The following is a 21,228-nucleotide window of genomic DNA, read 5'->3' on the forward strand; positions in this document are numbered from 1 at the left end:
GAATTTGGCTGTTTACATAGAAAATGTCTATTATTTTATTTGCTAATATGAAAAGAATATGAAACTATAGCTTCCTCTTTTAAATCTCAGAGATTTTTTTTAAAATTACACTTTACATTTACATATCCATTCATTCATATATTTGTGTGGGGGTTAGAGGATGTGTCCACACATGGAGATCTATAATATACATCATAGTGGAAAACTGCCAGGTAAGGCTTGAGATTATTGAGAAGCTGGAAGTAATTTGAGCCACCCACTTCAGACCCAAGCATGTTTATATCAGATGTCCTCCAAACCCTTTGTCTGGTGATGGGCACCCCAAACCAGGACTCTGTGACAGGAAAGGATGACAAAAAAAAACCCAAGAGAAAAAAACTTTGTGCCCTTGAGAACAGGTAGAAAATAAACAATTTCCAACATAGGCTGATGGTGTTTTTAACTATAATATAAAAATGTCTGCAGAAGAGAAAGAAGCTCATCCACAGAGAGAAAGGGCAGCTGGGACTCCAGCTGACCGCTTACACTTCCCCAGTCAGCCTTTTCTGCTGGGCACTGTGAAGGTCACATTTGATGACGTTACTACCATCTGATGCTATTTGTTACCTGGAAGTCCTGCCCAAGGCTACTTTGCTCTGCTTGGGACTCCCCAAACTGTGCACTAAGAAGTCAAAAGAAATTGCTGACGTCAAGGTCAGAGGACAACTTACTGGAGTTGGTTGTCTCATTCTTCCATGCGTGTCTCTGGTACTGTCAGAACCGTTATCAGCTGACCCACCTGACCAGCCTAGCTTTTGTGTGTGTGTGTGTGTGTGTGTGTGTGTGTGTGTGTGTCTTCTAAAACAAGGTTTCCCTTTATGTGTTGTCTCATGAGTCAGTGTACAGTCCTAGATAGTCTTTCATTCTTGTCAAAATCCATTGATATTTGCTATCAATGAAACCTTGCCTGCTTGTACTTACTGTACTTTATAATTATTCAAGTATAAAGAATTAATGGGGGAGGAGAAAGGGGGAGAATGAGAAAACAAAACTCATGTATCATAGTTATTTATGGTAACAGGAATTATAAACAAAATTAACCAAAGTCCTTAAAATGATCAGAAGCGTATGAGATGCAGACAAAACAAATAGGAGTAGGATTGTATAGGGCATCAAAGGTTAAAAAAAACAACAAAACCTGATGTGAGAGTTTAGTAATCACTGGATTCACTAGAGCAGAAAGGGTGAGAACACACCTCAGCTTCTGTTTTGTATCTTCACTCTCCGACTCGTCAGAACTTCTGTGCTTATCTGGATCAGGAAGTGTGCTTGGATCAAATCCACCATCATCTTCATCACTCCAGTCCAGAAAGGCTTCCTCTTCGTCTCTGGCCTAAGAAGACACAAGGAGAATCATGATGTAAAAGGTAAACTGATGATGGGAGAATCAGGACACAAAAGGTTAGCTGACAACAGTAAAGTTCAATACAGATTCAAATACTCCTCTGATGGTCCCAAATTAGAAGAATTCATTATAAAGGCCTTGAAACAAGACTTGAAGAATTTCAGCATTTCTAAAGACATGAAAATCTGTATTATTTCAAAATTAAAATAATATAATCCAGAAAGTATAACTCAATTTAGAACTTATAAGAAGTTATCAGTGTTACTTTTTCCATGTAACTTAATTATTCAAACAAAGCATGAAGTTATCTACTTTTTTTACTTACACACACACACAGAGAGAGAAAACATACTTGTCTGATTTTTATGACAAGTGTCTAAATTTACAACTAAAATCAGATGTGTAAGAAGTTCCTTTATGTCACTGGAATGCACATGTAGAAATGATGTGACTAAGAACACTGAGCAAGCAAAGGATAAGAGGAAGGAAGAGTAGAGTGGGCAGGGAGTACGTGATGCAAAAGTGAGACCTACACATTCGAGGGCAGGCATCATTTCTATCAAGTTGGTTTCTGAAAGATTAGTTTGGCCGCCTGGTATTTGGATGCAAATGCTGCTACGTGAATGAATGTGTATATATATACATACATTTGAGATATATATATATATACATATATATCAAATTTGAAAGTCGAAATAAGCTTCCTTTACTTAACACATTTATAAATCTTTTTCGGACCAAGTATGACAAACCTAATGATTTTTTTATTCAAGTGATTAAAGTTAATAATGAATAATTCATTCACTAAATTTGAGTTTTTAGTTATTATTTTTTTACATATTTAAGCCACTTCCTCACTTGTACAAAAAGATTATGTACAAATATATACTGGACTTCTTCAGGAGTCTTCTAAGCTCTATTCCTTTTTCTTCATTTTTGTTTTAGTTTTGGATAGGCTTATTTGTACAAGATCTTCAGATCTTCTATCCTTTTCTCCTAACACTGTGCTTCACACTCTCTAGCAGATACAGGTGAGTCATTACACACTTATAGGATGTCCAGGTTGTTGTTTTCCTTCATGCTTTTTATACAGTTAGCATTGTTCTGTGGAGATTGCTTGTTACTCAGCAGTATCCTACTTTCCTTTAATTTGTTGAATACCTTTTTCTTTATTTCTTTAAATAACTGAAGTCTATGCTAAATTTCAAGCTAGGTAGAGGCAGTTTCTACTATTACCTTTTTCTTATTTATGAATTATATATCATTGCTGCTATTATTACACATCTGATATTTTTATAAGTATTTTTATAAGTAATATAAATAAAAAACATTCTACATAAACACTAGATTTTGTCCCATTTTCTATGGATGGCTGAGTTTATACTAAATATGAACTAATTCATGGTATGTAGATAGATGCTTATCTGTTTTGTTCTCAAGTTTCTAAGTAGTGCTTTTAAAGCAAAATTTTCTAACTGAATATTTAGGCAGTTAGTCCTACCTTCCTCAACTGGCTTCTGTGGCTTCTCTAATTTCTAGCTGCTCTTTTGGCTTTGAGAGTCATCTATAATCCTAACAGTTCAAATAAATTACTTTGTTCAACTATATAACATCTACCATTTAGTATGGCTTTTTAGCATTATCTTAATGTAATGAAACAGGAATATATTAGTAGGTGAGCTGTGTTAATAAGATCTCACTCGATATTCCAATATAATATTTTATAAGACAATGGTAATCCAGAATAAATTTTACTGTCAAACAGGTATTATTTGTAATAATCAATACTTAGGCCTTGCTACTTTCTACCCTGTCAGATCATACCCACCATATTGTCTGTTCTGTATACACTCTATTTATGACAATGACAAGTAAATTCAAGGTAGCAGTTCTTTTCAGAAATACAATTTCTAAAATCAGAATAAAAGACATTTTAATACTAATCTTTTCTGTCTTTTAGTATCTTCTTAGGAAGATTAGAAATATAAAAGTACAAAATGTGTAACACCTATATTATGAAAAATATGCTGCACATCTAATACTTTTATTTTAAAACACAATTTTTACTGTAAAAACAAAAATGCTATAAAAGTTGCTCCTAAATTATTTTTAACTTGGATGTATACTCTCTCTGGTCATAACAACAAAGGAGATGTATATTTTAGTTATTCTTTCTTTTGTGATTTCAAAAGGTTGTTTAAAAGATAGTCCTTAAATATAATACTATCACTGTATTTCCTTGTAGACTCATTTTCATTAGAGACAATACAAGTATACTGTTGTGCATCCATCCACTCAGAACTGATTGCAAAATGTCACTGTGTTAGCAGAAGCTTTCTGAGGTAAAGCGCTTAAACATTGTCTCAGGAAAGTAACTAAATTGGTACAACAGAAACACAACAAAGAAGGTCACTGAAGAATAAAACATTTGAGGATGACATCGGTATTTGTAAAACACTTGAAAGGGGGAGGGAGCAGGACGGGGCGGTGTGTGCCTTAAATCCCAGCACTCAGGAGACAGAGGCAGGTGGATCTCTCTGAGTTTGAGGCCAGCTTGGTCTACAGAGCAGCCAAAGCTACACAGAGAAACCCTGTTTCCAAAAACCAATGGAAGACCTGAGAACTAGTAAGCTCTGTCTACTGTTACCATTGCAGAATCTAGATCGGGTTCATTTTCTCTGCCTATTAACAAATTGGAAGGTTCCAGGGCAGAGAAGCTAAATCACGACAGGCAGTAGCAGGCAAACTCTCAGATGCAGTAGACAAAATTAGCCCATGAAGAAAGGCTTTTATGAAGTGTGAAGAAGCATGCACGGCAAGCAAGGTCTACACACACACACACACACACACACACACACACACACACACACACACACACAGGCAGACATTCGACATTCTACAAAGCAGACAAGAGTATTAGGAGCTCAAACTCCAGGTCTCTCTTTGAGGACTAGGGCTTTTAAGGATACTCTGCCTTCCACCTCTAAATTAGGGTTCATCACAACTCTGGCAAACATATCCTGACCTGTCCCTAAGCTCGAGTAGTCCATCAGCAATTCCGTCAGCTTGACAAAATGTCTACCAGGCTTTCTGTTCTACTCTGCTAGGTGTCTGTCTCAGGTTGAAAGAATAAGGAAGAAGTCAGTCATCTTGGAAGTTCAGCATCTTTACTACCTTTCATCTAATGAGCCTTCTCCCTGTCTGTCCACCTATTTAATCTCACTCCTACTCCCTTACTTCATGTACAATTATAGCAAAAGGTCAACTATCTTCAGACCAGTAATTAGATCAATAGACTCTCGATGTCCTAGCATCTTAATACTGAACTTCCAGTCTCAACAGTTGTTTAAAAAATGTTTGGTTTTAAATTGCCAATAAATAGTTTTAATTTACCATCTCAAAATGAATGAAGAGGTACAAAATTCATTTTTAAGAAAATCAGTAAGCTTAAAACATAGTTTTATATAACAGATCCAAAAATAAGTATGAATATATAAACATAATCTATGGGAGCAGTAGAGGAAATATTATGAAGACAGTTACATGGCAGAGTTTGAACACTTGTCTCCAACACCTATCTCTTTTCATGTTGAAATCTGGATATGTTATTGTCTGCAGTGTTACAAGATAAACTCTTGTAGATCATACCCTTGCATGCCCAACAATCTTCAATATATTCTTGATTATATTTTTTGCTCTTGACTCTAGACAACTGGTCACGTCACAGAGCACAGCTGGAAGATGACACCAGACCCACCATTAGTGGGCAAGCCTGAATGTGAACAGTGCCTGTCTCATTACGAGCAACACAACTCTCCTGTGTTCCTTTTCTCCACTCTCTATATCCGCAGCCCCGCCTCTCAAAAGGCAATTCAAATCTACTGGTTATTCAAACTTAACTTTAAAAACTCCCACATAGTTTTGTCTTTGGTTTTTCAGAACCCAACAATATTTCCTGATACATTTTAACTCACTTACAATCCCATAATAATATTTTATTGCCTTGGATATTAAAATCCCTAATATTTTGATTATTCCTAATAAGACCATTGTTTCTTTCATATTTTGCTGACTGGTAAATTTATTTTCCCTTTGTTTATAATGTAGATAGAGCAAGAGGAAAAAGTTTATACATAATACTTGCTTATTAACAAGTAAGGAAATTTAAGACTGCAACAATATGTTTGAGTTTCTAGTTTATTTAGAACAGAAATGATTTTTGAAGCTTTTATTCATGAAAAAATTCCAACATCCCCAATACAGTCACAAACTGAAAAGTCTGAATTCTAGTGTGTAGCTTTAGTATCTTTAAGATGAGCATAGACTCTTGTACACTGTTTACCATTTTGGGATTGAAAATAAATCCTATAATGAAAAGCTAGTTTTATATTTGAAAGATAAACCTTGAAACATATGAATGTCTTCTAACATAAATATTAGCTTAGAAAAGAACACATGTTCAAATCTTATTTGGTATATTAAAAAAAAAACTAAGTAGCACAATCAGATTCTAGATTTCTTATTATGTACAATAAACACATATGAACACATAGTAACTGACTCTGATAAAAGTATGTCCTATGTTTTAAATCATATTCTCCATTGATAGAGTCTGTGGCATACATACATAGTTGTAATGTGAATAATAGAGTAATGTATGTTCACAGGTTGCTATGGAAGTTTAGCCAGTGGAGGGCAAGATCTAACACTGGAACTGTAATGGTGGCAGATAATATAAGACAAGCTTCATGTGAAAAACATCATTTAAACTGTGGTTAATGAAACAACAAAAAGGAGACTGAGACACCCAGAGAAGCCCCTTAGGATGTTTTGAAAGACAGCATAACACGAGTAAAGGCAAAGGATATAAGCAATATAGTACAAGGTTGAATCCAGAAACGTTATTAGAAAAAGCAGTGCCTATCCCCTCTCCAAGCAGGTAGAGTCCCTACGTTCACAGTCTAAGAAGCAGAAGGCCAGCTAGATGGTAACTGTCTCTGGTTCTCTTACCCAGATTTAAACAGTAGTAACGTCTAATTAGGGAGTCTATAGACTGAGGAAAGATAATATAAAGTGCTCTGTACAAAGCTTGGTAGTCACTCTGGGGCATATGCCCAAAAGATGCCCCTCTACGCCACAGGAGCACATGCTCCACCATGTTCACAGCAGCCTCGTCTGTGATAGCCAGAAGCTGGAGAGAACCCAGATGTCCCACAATGGAAGAATGGATACAGAAAATGTGGTTCATTTACACAGTGGAATACTATTCAGCTATTAAGAACGAGGACATCCTGAGTTTTGCAGTCAATTGGATGAACGAGAAAATACCATCCTGAGTGAGGGAACTCAGATCTGATAAGTGAATATCCCCCCCTTAAAAAAAAAGTACAGAATACCCAGGATACACTCCACAGAGCTCAAAAAGGTTAACAAGCAGAAGGTCCAAGTAAGGATGCTTCAATCCCACTTGGGCGGGAGAAGAAAGCAATCACAGGAAGGGGGAGGGAGGGACCTAGCTAGGAGAGGGGACAGAGAGAACAGGGGAACATGATCAGGTATTGGGTGGGGAACAGGACTGAAGCCCTGAGGGCCTGCAAAAAGAATGAAAACAGACAACCTCAGGTGGTAGGAGGTTGGGGGACCCTCCAGAATGTACCAGAGACCTGGGAGGTAATAGACTCTCAGGACTCAAAGGGAAGGATCTTAGATGAAATGCCCTACAGTGGAGAAAGGGAACATGTACAGCCTACCTCCAGCAGAAAGACAGGGCATCAAGTGAGGGATGGGGTTGCCATCCCACAGTCAAAAATTCTGGCCTATAATTGTTCCTGTCTGAAAGAACTGCAGGGATGGAAATGGAGAAGAGCCTGAGGAAAAGGAGGTACAGCAACAGGCCCAAACTGAAATCCAGCTCAAGGGGAGACCCCCAGGCTGACACTACTATGGAGTGCTCACAAAAGAGACTATTGTGACTGCCTCTGAAAGACTCAGTAAGCAGCTAAAAGAGTCAGATGCAGATATTTGCACCCAAGCAATGGACAGGAGCTGCTGACCCTATGGTTGAATTAGGGGAAAGCTGGAAGCTGAGGAGGAGGAGGTGATCCTGTAGGAAGACCTGCAGTCTCAACTAACCTGGACCCCCGAGGTCTCAGACACTGGACCACCAGTCAGGCAGCATACACCCGCTGATATGAGGCCCCAACACATATACAGCAGAGAACTGCTGGGTCTGGACTCAGTCAAGATTCACCTAACCCTGAAGAGATTAGTAGCCCGAGGGAGTGAGGAGGTCTGGCAGGACAGGGATGGGGGTTGGGCATATCCTTTTGGAGATTCGGGGATGGGGTGGGCAGCGATGAGATGTGAAACAGAGAGTGGAGTGAGAGGGGGATAAAATCTGAACTATTAAAAAAAAGAATAAATAAGTTCTTTAAAAAGCTTGGTTGTCAATGAAGATCCTTAACAAATGATGGAAGCAGTAATAACAGGGCGTTACAGCTCATGGACATTTCGGGAACATTATACCCAAACCATCAGCCAGAGGCTGAATGTGGAAGAAGGATGTGGCCAGTGGGTCGAGGGTACAGTTTTGCAAGATGAAAAGAATCAATCTGTTGTATGTTAAATACTGGTTAAGTTATATAAGATTTACAAAAATACCCAGCTAAAACCCTTATTTTACAGATTTCAAATACACACACAAGTAAGGAACACATGCAGGTCTTGGGAAGGTAGGGTAAAGCACATTCTCATGGGTTGTAGAACAAGTTAATAGGAAAACTAAAACTACATCTTTAGTCTTTGTAAGTCTTCCAAGGTCAGATGACACCATTCTCACAAGATTATATGAATACTGCATATCTGGCAAAGACAGAAACTCAAAAATTACCCTCAAACAAGCAACCATAGGAAGATATTATGCCATCAACTGGCTTAGATATCTTTTTGTACACATCAAGATATCATTTTTATAGAGAACTTGGTGATAGTCGGGGTAGAGACTATGGTGTTGCTGTAACAATAAACCCAACTCCACTTTGTGCTCTAATATAAGATGGTAACTTTAAAATCTATGCATTTTAGTGTCTAAACAAGGAAGTCTGGTGGCTAGACATGTAAGAATCCAAATATCTTTGAATAAGTGTATTGTGTGGTATGTACTTACAGTAACATACCACAAGGAATACACCTACACCAAATTCTCCCTGGGACATACAAAAGCTGAAATACACAGGAAAAATAAAGAAAAGGCTTTAAGTTTTAAACATCATCAAAGGACTAGACTGATTTTTGAAGTTGGATTCACCATACATCTGTTAATATGTTTTACCTTTTAAATAAATTTAAGTGGGCCAACATCTATACATTTAAAAATTAATAACAAGAACTGTTCTATAGCCATTACTCTTGGTAGCTAGTTTTTATGTATATGGGTTTGTGATTCTTTTTTAAATTCATAGGCAAATAGATCTATGCAAGTCACTTTCATTCTGTTTCGAGATTTTTGTTTGTTTAGATTTTGTGTTTGTATGTATGTGTTTATGCCTGAGAAGTGTGGGATACCTATGTGCAGTGTAGGAAAAAAAAAAAGATGGTTAAGTCCCCTGGAGCTGCAATTACAAGTGATTATGAGCTACTTCCTGTGAGAACTTGAACTGAAAACGGATCCTCTGAAAGAGCTGCAAGCTGCTGCTTCTCTCCGGTCCAACCTCAGGTCGTTTTCCATCAATATGTACATTAGTGCTCCGAATCACGTCTCTGGATCATTAAGTTGGTAAAATATGATATATGAAAACATTCTAGTCATGCTCGGTAAATGGAGAACTGCAGCTAAAAGAAAATCGAGGTGACTGTCTTTTGTGTACGAAAGGTTTACTTCAGGCCACAAAGGCATTACAGCGCCCAGGAAGAAACGAAGATGGTGCTCTGGACGGCAGGCTAATGTCGGTCCATAGTTTATGAAGCGGAAAGCAGGACAGGTAGCCGCTTTGTGCATAGCTCACGGCGGAGTGTCTGCTCTGTGAGAATGAGACTTTGATCTTATTTTTGTTGCTAACCAGAACTCTCAGACTTGGAGTGAAAACTGTAATCCTTTGAAATATTTCTGGTGATAACAATAGTGAATCAGCATGCCCTATTATTTGGTTCTGATCAAAAAAACCCTCAAAGATACATGATTTTTTTGGTTTGAAGCTAAATTTGGTTTCAACTTCTTTATAACACTTAACAAACATAGTGAATCTTTACTATCCATTGCAAAGAAATAATTTTGTATAATAAAATAGTAAGTTTTCATCATGTTTATATTCCAAGGAGATCTGAATGTAACTAATACAGAGAAGTCAGTCATGCGCATAGCTAAATAGAAGTTATTCACTTAAAGATTGGGTTTTGTACCATGGAAAAGTTCCAGAAGAGTACTGAGTGGCTAAGGGTGCTTGTACACATTTCAAAATAGAGTTATTTTTACTTTCTGGTGCTTTGTAAAACTAACCACAGCATACAAACTTAAGTTATTTAGACAAATAGTAACTTCTGTTAACTAAAGTAACTATTTCCAGTCTAGTTAAACTTAAATTACAAGTTGTCTAAAATTTCATTTGTCACCTAATTTTTAAATTGCCCCCCATAAATAAAATAGACTCTAGAATATAAATTACAACTATAAATCCAATTTTTCTATAAGATTTCTGTAAGTACAAAGTTTCTAATAAAAAGAATGTTGGAAGGGTGCACTAGAGAGATGGTTCAGTGGTTAGAAGCTGAGGAAGAACCCAGATTCAGTCCCCAGCCCCAACATAGTGACCCACAGTCATATGTAACTGCAATATCAGGGAATTAGACACCCTCTTCTGCCCTCTACAGGCATCACTCACACACATGGTACACATACATACATATACATATACATATAAAATAAAAATAAATTCTAAACACCAAAGGGACAAATCATTCCATATTCCTTATAGCAATAAAAGAACTGCTCTTGCTCAAAAATAAGAATTTTTTGGGAAAACTAAACTTTCTTTCAAACTTCACAAATATTTCACTAAAATAGCACAGTTGCCTATACTAGAAAAATATTTTATAAAACAATATACCTATGAGAACAAAACATTTTCTAAGATATTTTACATTCCAAATCCTATTAATTTTGCTAATTCGGTCATAATATTTTGTTAAATTTGTTCCAGTATTCATTTTAGGCTGAAATTTTCAAATTTAACTGATCTGAATAACACTAAAATCAGAAAAATCCACGATCTTTAGCTTGATAAACAATGACTTGTAATTAGAAAAAAGATTGATATCTCATTTAAAAATGTAATAAATCTACATTTAAAGTTCTACTATATTCTTCAACTTAAGTGCTGCATACCCAGAACAGAGGTGACTTTTAACTAGTACCAAATTCTTATCTTTACCTTAAAGACAACAACAAGGGACTTGGTTGCAAAGTGAGAACCTAAATTAGATCTGAGTATTCATAAAAGCCAGGCATGACAGTGTGCCTGCAATTACACAGGCAGGGACAGTCAGACTAGCCAATCTGCAGGCTGAAAACTTACTAGCTATCTAACCTCTGTGGTTGTAACTCACAAAGATGGAGAGTGATACAGGAAGATACCCAGGGTCACCCTCAGGCTTCTGCACACTGCGCACCTGTACACAGATCTACACTCACACATAAATGTGCATACAAATACAACACAGATACTTTAAAACATACCAGTTCTGTTCTTTTTCTAACTTTCAGTCTTGCTGTTCATTAAAAACCTGCTCATTACAACTATCATTAAAACATGCTCAAACAATAGCTTCTTTTAACCAAAAAGTTATTTACCCAGTTTATAATTTTAATAACAGGAAATTAGGATTTGATGAAATTCATTTGCACAATGATGACCAACTGCTAAATTTTTCATTCCTTCCTTTTACATTTTTCCACAAATCTTTTATGAACAGGTATAATAGGGGACCAATAAAGATAATTTTCCACTCAACGAAACAAAAACAAAATAACAACAGGAAAAATGTGTTTTGCTCACACAGGAGAAACACTCTGAAGTGCATATCTGGAAATCATAACTAACCTACCCCCTGTATGCATTTGTATAAATTTCCCTCCCTCCCTCCCTTTTTTCCTTCCTTTGCTCTCTGCCTAAAGACTTACCATCAAGTACTGGGTAGATTTCTGATTCCATACTTGCTACTTGCCAAACTCAAGTGACTGGGACCATAATCCTAAGCATGAATTATTGTAACATTGCATGATTACATATTGTTCTCCTGGAACAGTATGTTTTAATAGATGTGTTTTGAGAATCCTTAAGGCTCTCAAGATATAAACTATGGCACTTGGGGTATAGCACTATGATGACAACTGGCTCACACCATACTTGAGCTTACAAAGTACAAAGGTGGAACAGTCTGACATTTTGCAGAAGTCTACATTTTCTTGAGAAAGTGGTTAAGCTATCTACTGAACCATACGTAACTTGAGAAAGTCTACACTGGAAATTCTAGGTATTGAGAAAGGTTATTCCTTCAAGAATTTTTTCACAGAGACTTTAATCTGTCAGGCCAATCTGATTTTACTGACTATAGTCTAATCTCAACTATGTAAGTTCCTGTGAAGAGTTCAGGAACATGAAGCATCCTTGAAGGCCTGCAGGAGAGTTGCTGGGGTTGAGATTGAAGGAATATACCATCTTACCAGATTTTAAGATTAAAACATTTCTCTAAGTACATAAAGTTGATCACAGAGCAGTGCTGGCTTAAAATGCAATTTCTGCCACCACAAAAGATAGGTAATGAAGAACACAATGTCCTGCAATCAGGGTAGCTACCATGAGTCAGAGGAGCTCAGGAGGCATCCTGGGAGGACGGTGCATGTGGGGTGTCTTCATGAAAGGCAGGGCATGAGTCAGATGACCTCTGAATACTGAGTAGTAGGATGAGACATGGAAAGAAAACTGCATGTAGAAATGTGTCCAACCATGAAGACGATCAGGAAGCAAATGTATGTCTGAGGGAATAAGGAAACTGTCATGCCTACCAGGTCAGAACTAAACTTTAACATGCCTCCCCTAAGGCACAGCCTGTATATCTCACTTTTCTTTACTGGTTCACTTTTCTTTGATTCACTCAGTATCCTCATGGTATCCCATTTATAAATCTATTAATTTACAAATGTTATCGTGGGCTTCTTGAGTCCTCTATGGATGATAACTTACTATAAAAAACAAACACGTTTATATTTGGATTGTCAGACAAGGTCATGTTAGATAAAAGTTTACTGAATCAGAATCAATGAGGAAGTGTGCACACAGTTTTAAGTGGGAGCGTATTATTTGTGGGTTTTCTTTTCTAAAAGCCAAAGAGTATCTTACTTGCAAGAGAAATATCTTACTAAACCACAGTAATAAGACAGCATGAATGGCACAAAAATAGACATACAAAACAGTATAATAGAATGCAGGGCCCATATGTAAGTCCACATAACTTCAACTACCTAGTTTCTGAAAAGAGGTAAAATACATATATATAGACACACACACACACACGTTGGAGAAATGACAGTATATTCAATAAATGGTGTTGAGATATCTGCATATCAAATGCAGAACAATGAAACTAGAACTTTATTTCTTTAACCTTACAAAAATCTCTAAGTGGATATGATTACAACATAAGACCAAATACTCTGAAAGTACTAGAGAAAAAGGGTAATGTTTTAACGCATAGGCTCAGGCAGACCCTAAACAGGAATATGGAAGTAAAAAGGTAAGACCAGCAATCAGTAAATGGAATCTCATGAGACAAACAACTGTTCAGTGTGGTTAAAATAAAAAACTCTAGCGAAAGCACAAGCTGGCGAGGATGTGGAGTAAGGGAACACCCCCTATTGCTGGTGGGAATGCAAACTGGTACAACCACTCTGGGAAACTAATCTGACAGTTCCTCGGAAAATTAAAAATAGTTCTACATTAAGACCCAGATACCACTCCTAGGCATATACCCAAAAGATGTTCCACCATACCACAAGGACACATTCTCCACTATTTCATAGCAGCCTTATTCACAATATACCCAGAAGCTGGAAAGAACCCAGATATCCCTCAACCAAAGAACAGATAGAGAAAATGTGGTTTATTTACACAGTGGAATACTATTTAGCTATTAAAAATGAGTATATCATGAATTTTGCAGGCAAATGGATGGAACTAGAAAATACTATCCTGAGTAAGGTAACCCAGACCGAAAAGATATGCATGGTATATACTCACTGATAAGTTAATATTAACCCAAAAAAAAAAAAAAAAAAAAAAAAAAAAATGTCCATGATAAAACCCACAGACCATAAGAAATTTAATAAGGAAGGCCCAAATAAGTATGTTTCAATCCCACTTAGGAGATGGAAGAAAATAATCACAAGAGGCAAAAGGAAGGAGGGAGCTGGGTAGGAGAGAAGAGGGAAGTTTGGAAAGAGGGGGCAAGATCAGGTATGAAAGAGGAGAGAAGCCCAGAGGGCTAAGAGAATGAATGGAATGGAAGGTGAGAGGAACCTTTAGAAAGTCCGAGAGACCTGGGATGTGAGAGGCTTCCAAGACTCAATGGGGATGACCTTAACCAAAATGCTCAACAGTAGGAAGATGGAACTCGAAGAGACCACCTCCAGTAAATAGACAGGGCCCCCAGTTGAGGTATGGGGCCACCCACCTACCTTCAAATTTTTTGACCCAGAATTTATCCTGTCTAAAAGATATGCAGGGACAAAAATAAAGCAGAGACTGAAGGAAAGGCCCTCCAGTGACTTGCATACCTTGGGATCCATCCCATGGGCAGGCACTAAACCCTGACACTATCACTGATGCCATGTTGTGCTTGCGGACAGGAGCCTAGTTATCATGGCTGTCCTTGAAGAAGCTCTACCAGCAGCTGACTGAAACAGATGCTGATACTTACAGCCAACCACTGGACTGAGGTCGGGACCTCTATGGAAGAGTTAAGGGAAGGATTGAAGGAGCTTATTGCAATCCCATAGTAAGACCAACAGTATCAACTAGCCTGGAACCCTGGGAGCTCCCAAAGACTAAGGAGCATACTTGGGCTGGTCCATGGCTCCCAGCACACAAGTAGTAGAGGACTGCCTTGTCTGGCTTCAGTGGGATAGAACATGCCTAATCCTGATGCCCCAGGGAAGGAGCATACAGACGGTAAAGGAAGGTAAGAAGTGGGAGTGGGTGGGGTGGGTAGGGTAGATGGTCAAGAACCCTTTCAGAATCAAAGGAGAGAGGGAATGAAGTGAAGAACTTTCAGAGAAGGGGTTGAGAAGGAGGCAGTATTTGGAAAGTAAATAAAAAAACAATTAAAAGAAAGTATAAAATGTAACTATAGTATATCACTATTAGTTAACAATAACTTCAGACATATCTGCACTATAGCAAATTTCCCATTTTTAAGGTAAAATAAAAAGCACTTTCTGATAAGCTCTGGAAGAGTATGAACAAAAAGTCATGAGTATTTCTAAGATTTCTGTTCACCTAATGGAAGGATAGATACATCATTTCCTGAAGTAAGAAAGACATAGCAGTAACATATTTGGAGCACAAAGATATGAACCTTGCATTCAAACATATTGAAATTCTCACTTAAAACCCCCAAAAAAAAATGTCAATTAGGCAACTGTCTATACAAATATGGTTGTCAAAACAATCAAGCCAGATGTGTCCAACAGGTGGCCAAGAGGCCACAGGGACCCTATGGGAGCTATGATTCTAGCTCACCACATTCCTAAGTGACAATGCCATGTCACAGTTTTGAAATGTAAGGTACCTGTTAGATATGTCCTTACTAGTTTAGATAATTTACTAAAATAGAATTATAAAAATTTGGCACAATTATGTAAGAGTTCAAAACACTAAAAATTATTCCTAGTTTTCTAAGTAGGGAAAAAAACACATAAATGATTATAGAAATTCTTGAATTTCAGCCTTCTAATATATATCCACATGTTACCAGAATTCTCTACAGTGAAAGTAAAAATATTAAATGTCAAAACGCCTGTAAAATGTTTTAACAGGTTTAGCATACTTTATAAAAAGAATAATTTTAGAAACTAAAATGACTACTAAACTTTTCTTAATACAAAAAATCCTTTGACAAAATTACAGAATATCAAGCAAGAACAAAATTGAGATTTTGTGATCTATAAATATTTTTTTCAGTCTTCTTTTTGCTATCCATAATCATGACTCAAAGTCTGTTCAAATTTAGGGCAATGTTTATACATTACGTGACCTTCAGAAGGGTACCAAGATCCCCCTCCCCCAAACAAATACTAATAAAAAGTTTCTCAGTATAAATATGTGATGAAATATGTCAAATGGGAAGGATCAAGAACATCAAATATATGTTATTCTAAAAGATTCCTCTGACATTTAAATATTAGTATTTCCAGATTTGAACATTAAACAATGAAAAAGAAGTGCTTCCCCAATTGAGCTCATTCATTGGAAAAAACTGAAATGGGAAAGTGTTTTTCACTGTTTCGTGTTCACATGGTCATAAATTCCAGGAACCCATGCCACACCTGGATATATATAACCCCAGGGATCTAGGCCAATGTACAATAGAGATAATTGTGTGATCTTTGTTTACTTAAGCATTATTTTAAACTAAGTTACAGAATTAATCTGTATCTTAAAGCATCCATTAATAAATAACTAGATAAAGAAAATGTGACATAAATAATAAAAGTTTACCCAGCTACAAACTATGAAATTATGCCACCTGAAAAAATGAATAAAACTAGAGATCATCATGCCATATGAAATAAGCCAGGCTCAGAAAGGCAAATTTCTGTCATTGCACTGAGCTACTCAAGAACAGGCTTGATTCTACCTTGCCATTATCAAGACTAACACATGATAGGCACTTCAAGACCTATAGAGCAAAAAGATGAATCCTTTTAGGATCTTCCCACCTCTTGGTATCTAATACCCTCTATTATTCATCAAATTATTTAGCTATGTCTCCTTTTACCCTTTTGCATTGCCAGTAAAATCTGATATATTCTATATTCTCAAAACCATTATGTTCTCTAAAACCTCTTATAAAATCAGATAAAAGCTCTGTGGTGATTACAGTTTTCTTCTACATTCTGACTACTGTTGGAAATGCTATATAAAAGAAGCCCACACATCTGTCAATGTTATGTAGAAATGTTTGACAGAATATAAAACTGATAGTGAATACTTTATTAGCTAATATATAAGAATCTGGAATTGTAATCCTAAAAAGGAGGCTGCAAGACATCTAATCCAAAACAGCTGAGCCATAGTAGATTTATTTAATGCCATCGTGACCTTTGCCAGCACCAAAAACAAGAGACCAGAATCTCAGACCATTAGATATACTAATCTAACGTAATCATTAGACTAGATTAGGTTAGTATCAGTTTTGTATATTTTTTTTATGCTGTTTGAAAGTTTAGAGAGAAAAAAACAAGAGATGCTGGGAGGTACCCCAAAACACAACTAGAACTGTGGATGCTGAGTTTAAACTGATTCAAGAGGATACACTTATCCTCACATAGACATCATCGTATGGAAGCATAAGGTGAACCAAAAAGGGATTCTTACCTCAGGACTTTAATGTAAATCAGGTCTTAACATAAAGAATTTATAAAGAAGGAAATTTCAACTTATATCTGTGACTCTTAGTGGGGTGGTTGTAGTATCTTAATTATGCATACTGTATAAATGCATGCAAATATACCTTCCACCCAAATATTTAGATGGGAAAGACAAAGGAAGGAAGGTGCTGGATGTCTAGCGACAACACTCTAGCTCTCACTGATCCTGGGTATCTCAGAGTAAGTTTATCTTAAAGGACACATATAATAGTGCTGATAGCAATAATTTACATCTTTTTAAGAAATTACAGCTTACTACATAGATGTATAATCCTCACAAGAGTCCTGGAAGGTTGACAATGCAGGTTACATCACTGCTGTTATTACAGAAGAAACTGCAGTTAATATGATATGTCCTGGTCCACAAAACTTATGGGCCAGAAATGAGCTTCCAAACCTCTTGTTCTAAGAGCAACTTGGGAGGGGGAGCTTGGGAATTACTGATTAAGGGAGACCCATAACTCATTATCAGATTATTACAATGAAGAATTCACAGCATGGATGTTTTCATCCATTCTAATGTTTCCACCTTTGCTTAGAGAATATTTGTTCTTTTTCTTCCTTTTGTTTTTCTCAAAGGAGCACTATAAAACAGCAAGCAACAGCTGTACAGAGAAGGCCAAAACATTTAAGGGTAAGTGGAGTTTAGGAAACAAAGGTTCAATAGTAGCATCTTCCAAGCTACAGAACCACAAGAACTATTCATTTTCTTATTTGAGAGAAACATAAATTTTAGGAGGTGAATCATCACATTTCTTGGAATATGGAAATCTTAAATTTAAGTATATGGATAATATAATTTATTATATAATTTATAATATAATTTATAATATAAATTATTAACTTTCAGAGCTTTCATTTAAGCCCCCTTTTAGGGGTTATAGTTCTTATTACTTATAAAAGTTATTCATAATCTTATATTCAAGAATCTCCAAACTTACACATCTGAGCTGATACTTCTTAGAAAAACCTAACCTACCTCTTCATTTTCAATTTAAAAAAATTCTATTTGAAGTATGCTGTGTGTGGTGGTTACTCTTGATTATTGCCATAAAAATGAATTTCTTGGCGTATCTATAAGATATTCTCTAGATTAGGTTAACTGAAGACAAAAGCCCTACCCCAAATGTGTGTGGTACCATTCAATGAGCTAGGGTCCAGGACTGAATAAGAAGGGAGAAACCAAGCTAAGGACCAACACTTCATCTGTTTCTTGACTGAAGAAGAATAAAATGTGAGCAGTCACCTCCAGCTTCTGCTGCTTTGGCTTCCTTCCTCACCATGACGTACTGAACTCTCAAACCATAGTCAAAATAAACACTTCCTTCCTAAAGTAGCTCTTGTCAGGTATTTTGCCAAGGCAATGAGTATACTATACATTTAGGAACATGCACAGATCACAGCATATAGTCTGATAAGTGGTTACAACCACATAACTAACCAAATTAGGAATCATAATTCAAACTCCTTAGAAATCTCCCATGGAGATCATCCTTTTCAGTGGCAATACCTCACCCCTAAAATCAGTCCTGTATTCTAACTCTAACCCTAAAGTTTTGCATTGAGAAAGATTATACATTAAGTCTTCATCTGTCTTATTTTGCTCATTTGTTTTTGTGAAATTTGTTTCTGTTACAGCAATGGCAGATACATAATACTGCAATGTATGGCTACACTACAAAATATCTACTCCATAATTTGGTTAATTTTCAATGTTTAATGATTAAGACTAGTGTTGCTATTGAACAGTTTTGGCATAAGCATGTACGCATTTCTTTGGTTATATGCCTAGACCAAGAAACATGGCACAATGCAAAGCCAAATATTTACTGTAGCAAACTACTGACATTCTCCAAAATGGCTGCATTAATAAGAAAAAGTTCAGGGAACTAGAGTGATGGAGACGAATTCACATGTATACAAATCTTCAAAGGTTTAGACGAAGAACCACAGATTAATTCAGAAACTCATTCTACTATTTCCTCCTAAACATCCTACATACTGCCCAAGTAAGATTTGTTAAAGTAAAAATGTCAAGAGACAAAACAAAGTCCTAAATAAGGCCAAAAGAATGTGGCTGCGCCTAAGACAGACATCTGAGGACATTTCCATTTCACCAGTTATGATCTGACCCATGTCACTTGGGTAGGTTTTCTAATCAGAGGCATCTCCTGGCAGTTGAATGGCTGTAACTAACGCTATCACTTATTTCATAGACTTATTGTTCAAGGACAATCCTGACGAAAGCATTTCTGAAAGGCTAAGCATGCTAGATGATGTTGAAGAACAGCTACACCATACACCATAAAATAACAAATTCAAGAGTTGTCTTCAAGTAAAGAAATCTCTCAATCCTGTAATATATCAACAATAATTAAAAAAAAAAACATGGACGAGGAAAATCTTTCTGCATGAAATATTATAGATATCTGGCAATTATCTTTTTCCCAAAGCAAGAAAATACAGCAAAAATAAATCACTTCTTGTTGATGATAATAATAACAACAGCAATAAAATTTTAGTTTTCAAGTATCATTACCTATAATCCATTAGAGGGCCAAAACAAACAAACAAACAAACAAACAAACAAACAAACAAAACCTAATGAAAACCATGTCAGAAAAAAAAAAAAAAAAAAAAAACTAATACTTAGTGGCACTTTTAGGACATGTGACTACTTGCAGGGAGAAATTCTTCTAGTAACTAACTTAGAGTCTGGAGCACTAGTTTACGCTGCTCTGCAACCAAAGTCTTGACAGCACAAAAGGAAGAAGCAATAAAGTTCTGTAACTCTATAGTCCATGCATAACAAAGCAAAATTAAAAATGTCTCCTCAAAAGCCTTCCTTAGTCACAAAACCTATGTCACTAACACAAGAGGTCATAGATAGCATAAATTCATAAAAATAGAAAATCACTCCGCCCTATCACCCACCTCCAAGACCAAGAATACTTTTAATAGTCAGTGCAAAGCTTATTCTCTGTTAGCTGTGTTCATCTGTTCTCATTTCCCACTGACTTCTTCCTCCTTTAAAGATAAAAGAACTCTGTCTGGGATTAAGGGCATTTGCAACCATATTTATCTCCTTGAGAAACATATTGGGCAGACTACTCTTGAAGAAAAACAAAAATTAAAGCAAAAATTTTACATGCAATACAGTAAGAGTTTTGTCATTTGGGGAAGCAAGAAATGCCTCACTTTAATATATTCATATACTAATAGTGACTGCCCTAAATGAGTGATTTGATTTTAAGTGAACTGTTCTAACACCTTGTACGGAAAAAACAAACAAACAAGCAAAAACAGAGTGTCAGGAATTTGAACAGAGGTGTGTAGCCATGCAGAATAAGGAACTGGAGGGTAGCCACCATGGAGGGACCCAAGCTCCAGCAACATATGTAGCAGAGGATAGCCTTGTCTGGCATCAGTGGGAGGAGAGGGCCCTGGTGCTGAGAAGGCTGATGCTCCAGTGTAGAAGAATGCCAGGACGGGGAGGCAGGAGTGGGTAGGTGGGGGAGAGCCTGCATAGAAGCAGGAGGAGGGAAGGGGTGAGGGTTTCCAGAGGGCAAACAAGGAAAGGAGATAACATTTGAAATGTAAATACATAAAATATCCTATTTTTTAAAAAATGAAAGGGAAGCATAATAGAAGACACACAGAGAGAAAGATTACATTTTAGAGAAGCTTCTTTATGAGTTCGTGAAAATTAGAAACTGCCAGTCATATGTATAGTGGGAGCTAAATTTAAATTTGCCAGTTCTGCTGGTTGGCTTTTGTCAACCTGTCATAAATTGGCCTGTTGACAAAACTGTGGGGTACTGTCTTGATTCTTAACTGATATGAGAGGGCCCAGATCAGTTTGGGCATGATAGCCCCTGGGTAGGTGGTCCTGGGTTGCATAAGAAATCAGGTTGATCAGACCATTAGGAGTAAGTCAGTAAGCAGTTCCTTCACAGCCTCTGCTATACTTTTTGTCTCCAGGTTTGTCTGCCTTGAGTTTCTGCCATGAGTTCCCTGCAAATGGCCTACAACTATAAGCTGAAATAAACCCTTTCCTCCACAAGTTGCTTTTGGTCATGGTCATTATCACAGCAACAGATAGCTAACAGATAGCTAAGTAGGATGTCAACTCTTCTTTTCTATA

The 21,228-nt window shown here is 36.7% G+C and overlaps 1 protein-coding gene across 1 annotated transcript in view; it reads right to left on the reverse strand.

Moving 5' to 3' along the window:
• DDX10 (DEAD-box helicase 10) overlaps positions 1–21,228 on the reverse strand; it is a 120,372-nt gene that overhangs the window by 14,199 nt on the left and 84,945 nt on the right. Inside the window, exon 17 of the mRNA XM_080930115.1 lies at positions 1,236–1,372. Coding sequence (XP_080786241.1) covers positions 1,236–1,372 — 137 coding nt within the window. The remainder of the gene's footprint in view (positions 1–1,235; positions 1,373–21,228) is intronic.

The sequence above is a fragment of the Micromys minutus genome, assembly GCF_963924665.1.
Source record: "Micromys minutus genome assembly, chromosome: 16".
Lineage (NCBI taxonomy): Eukaryota > Metazoa > Chordata > Mammalia > Rodentia > Muridae > Micromys > Micromys minutus.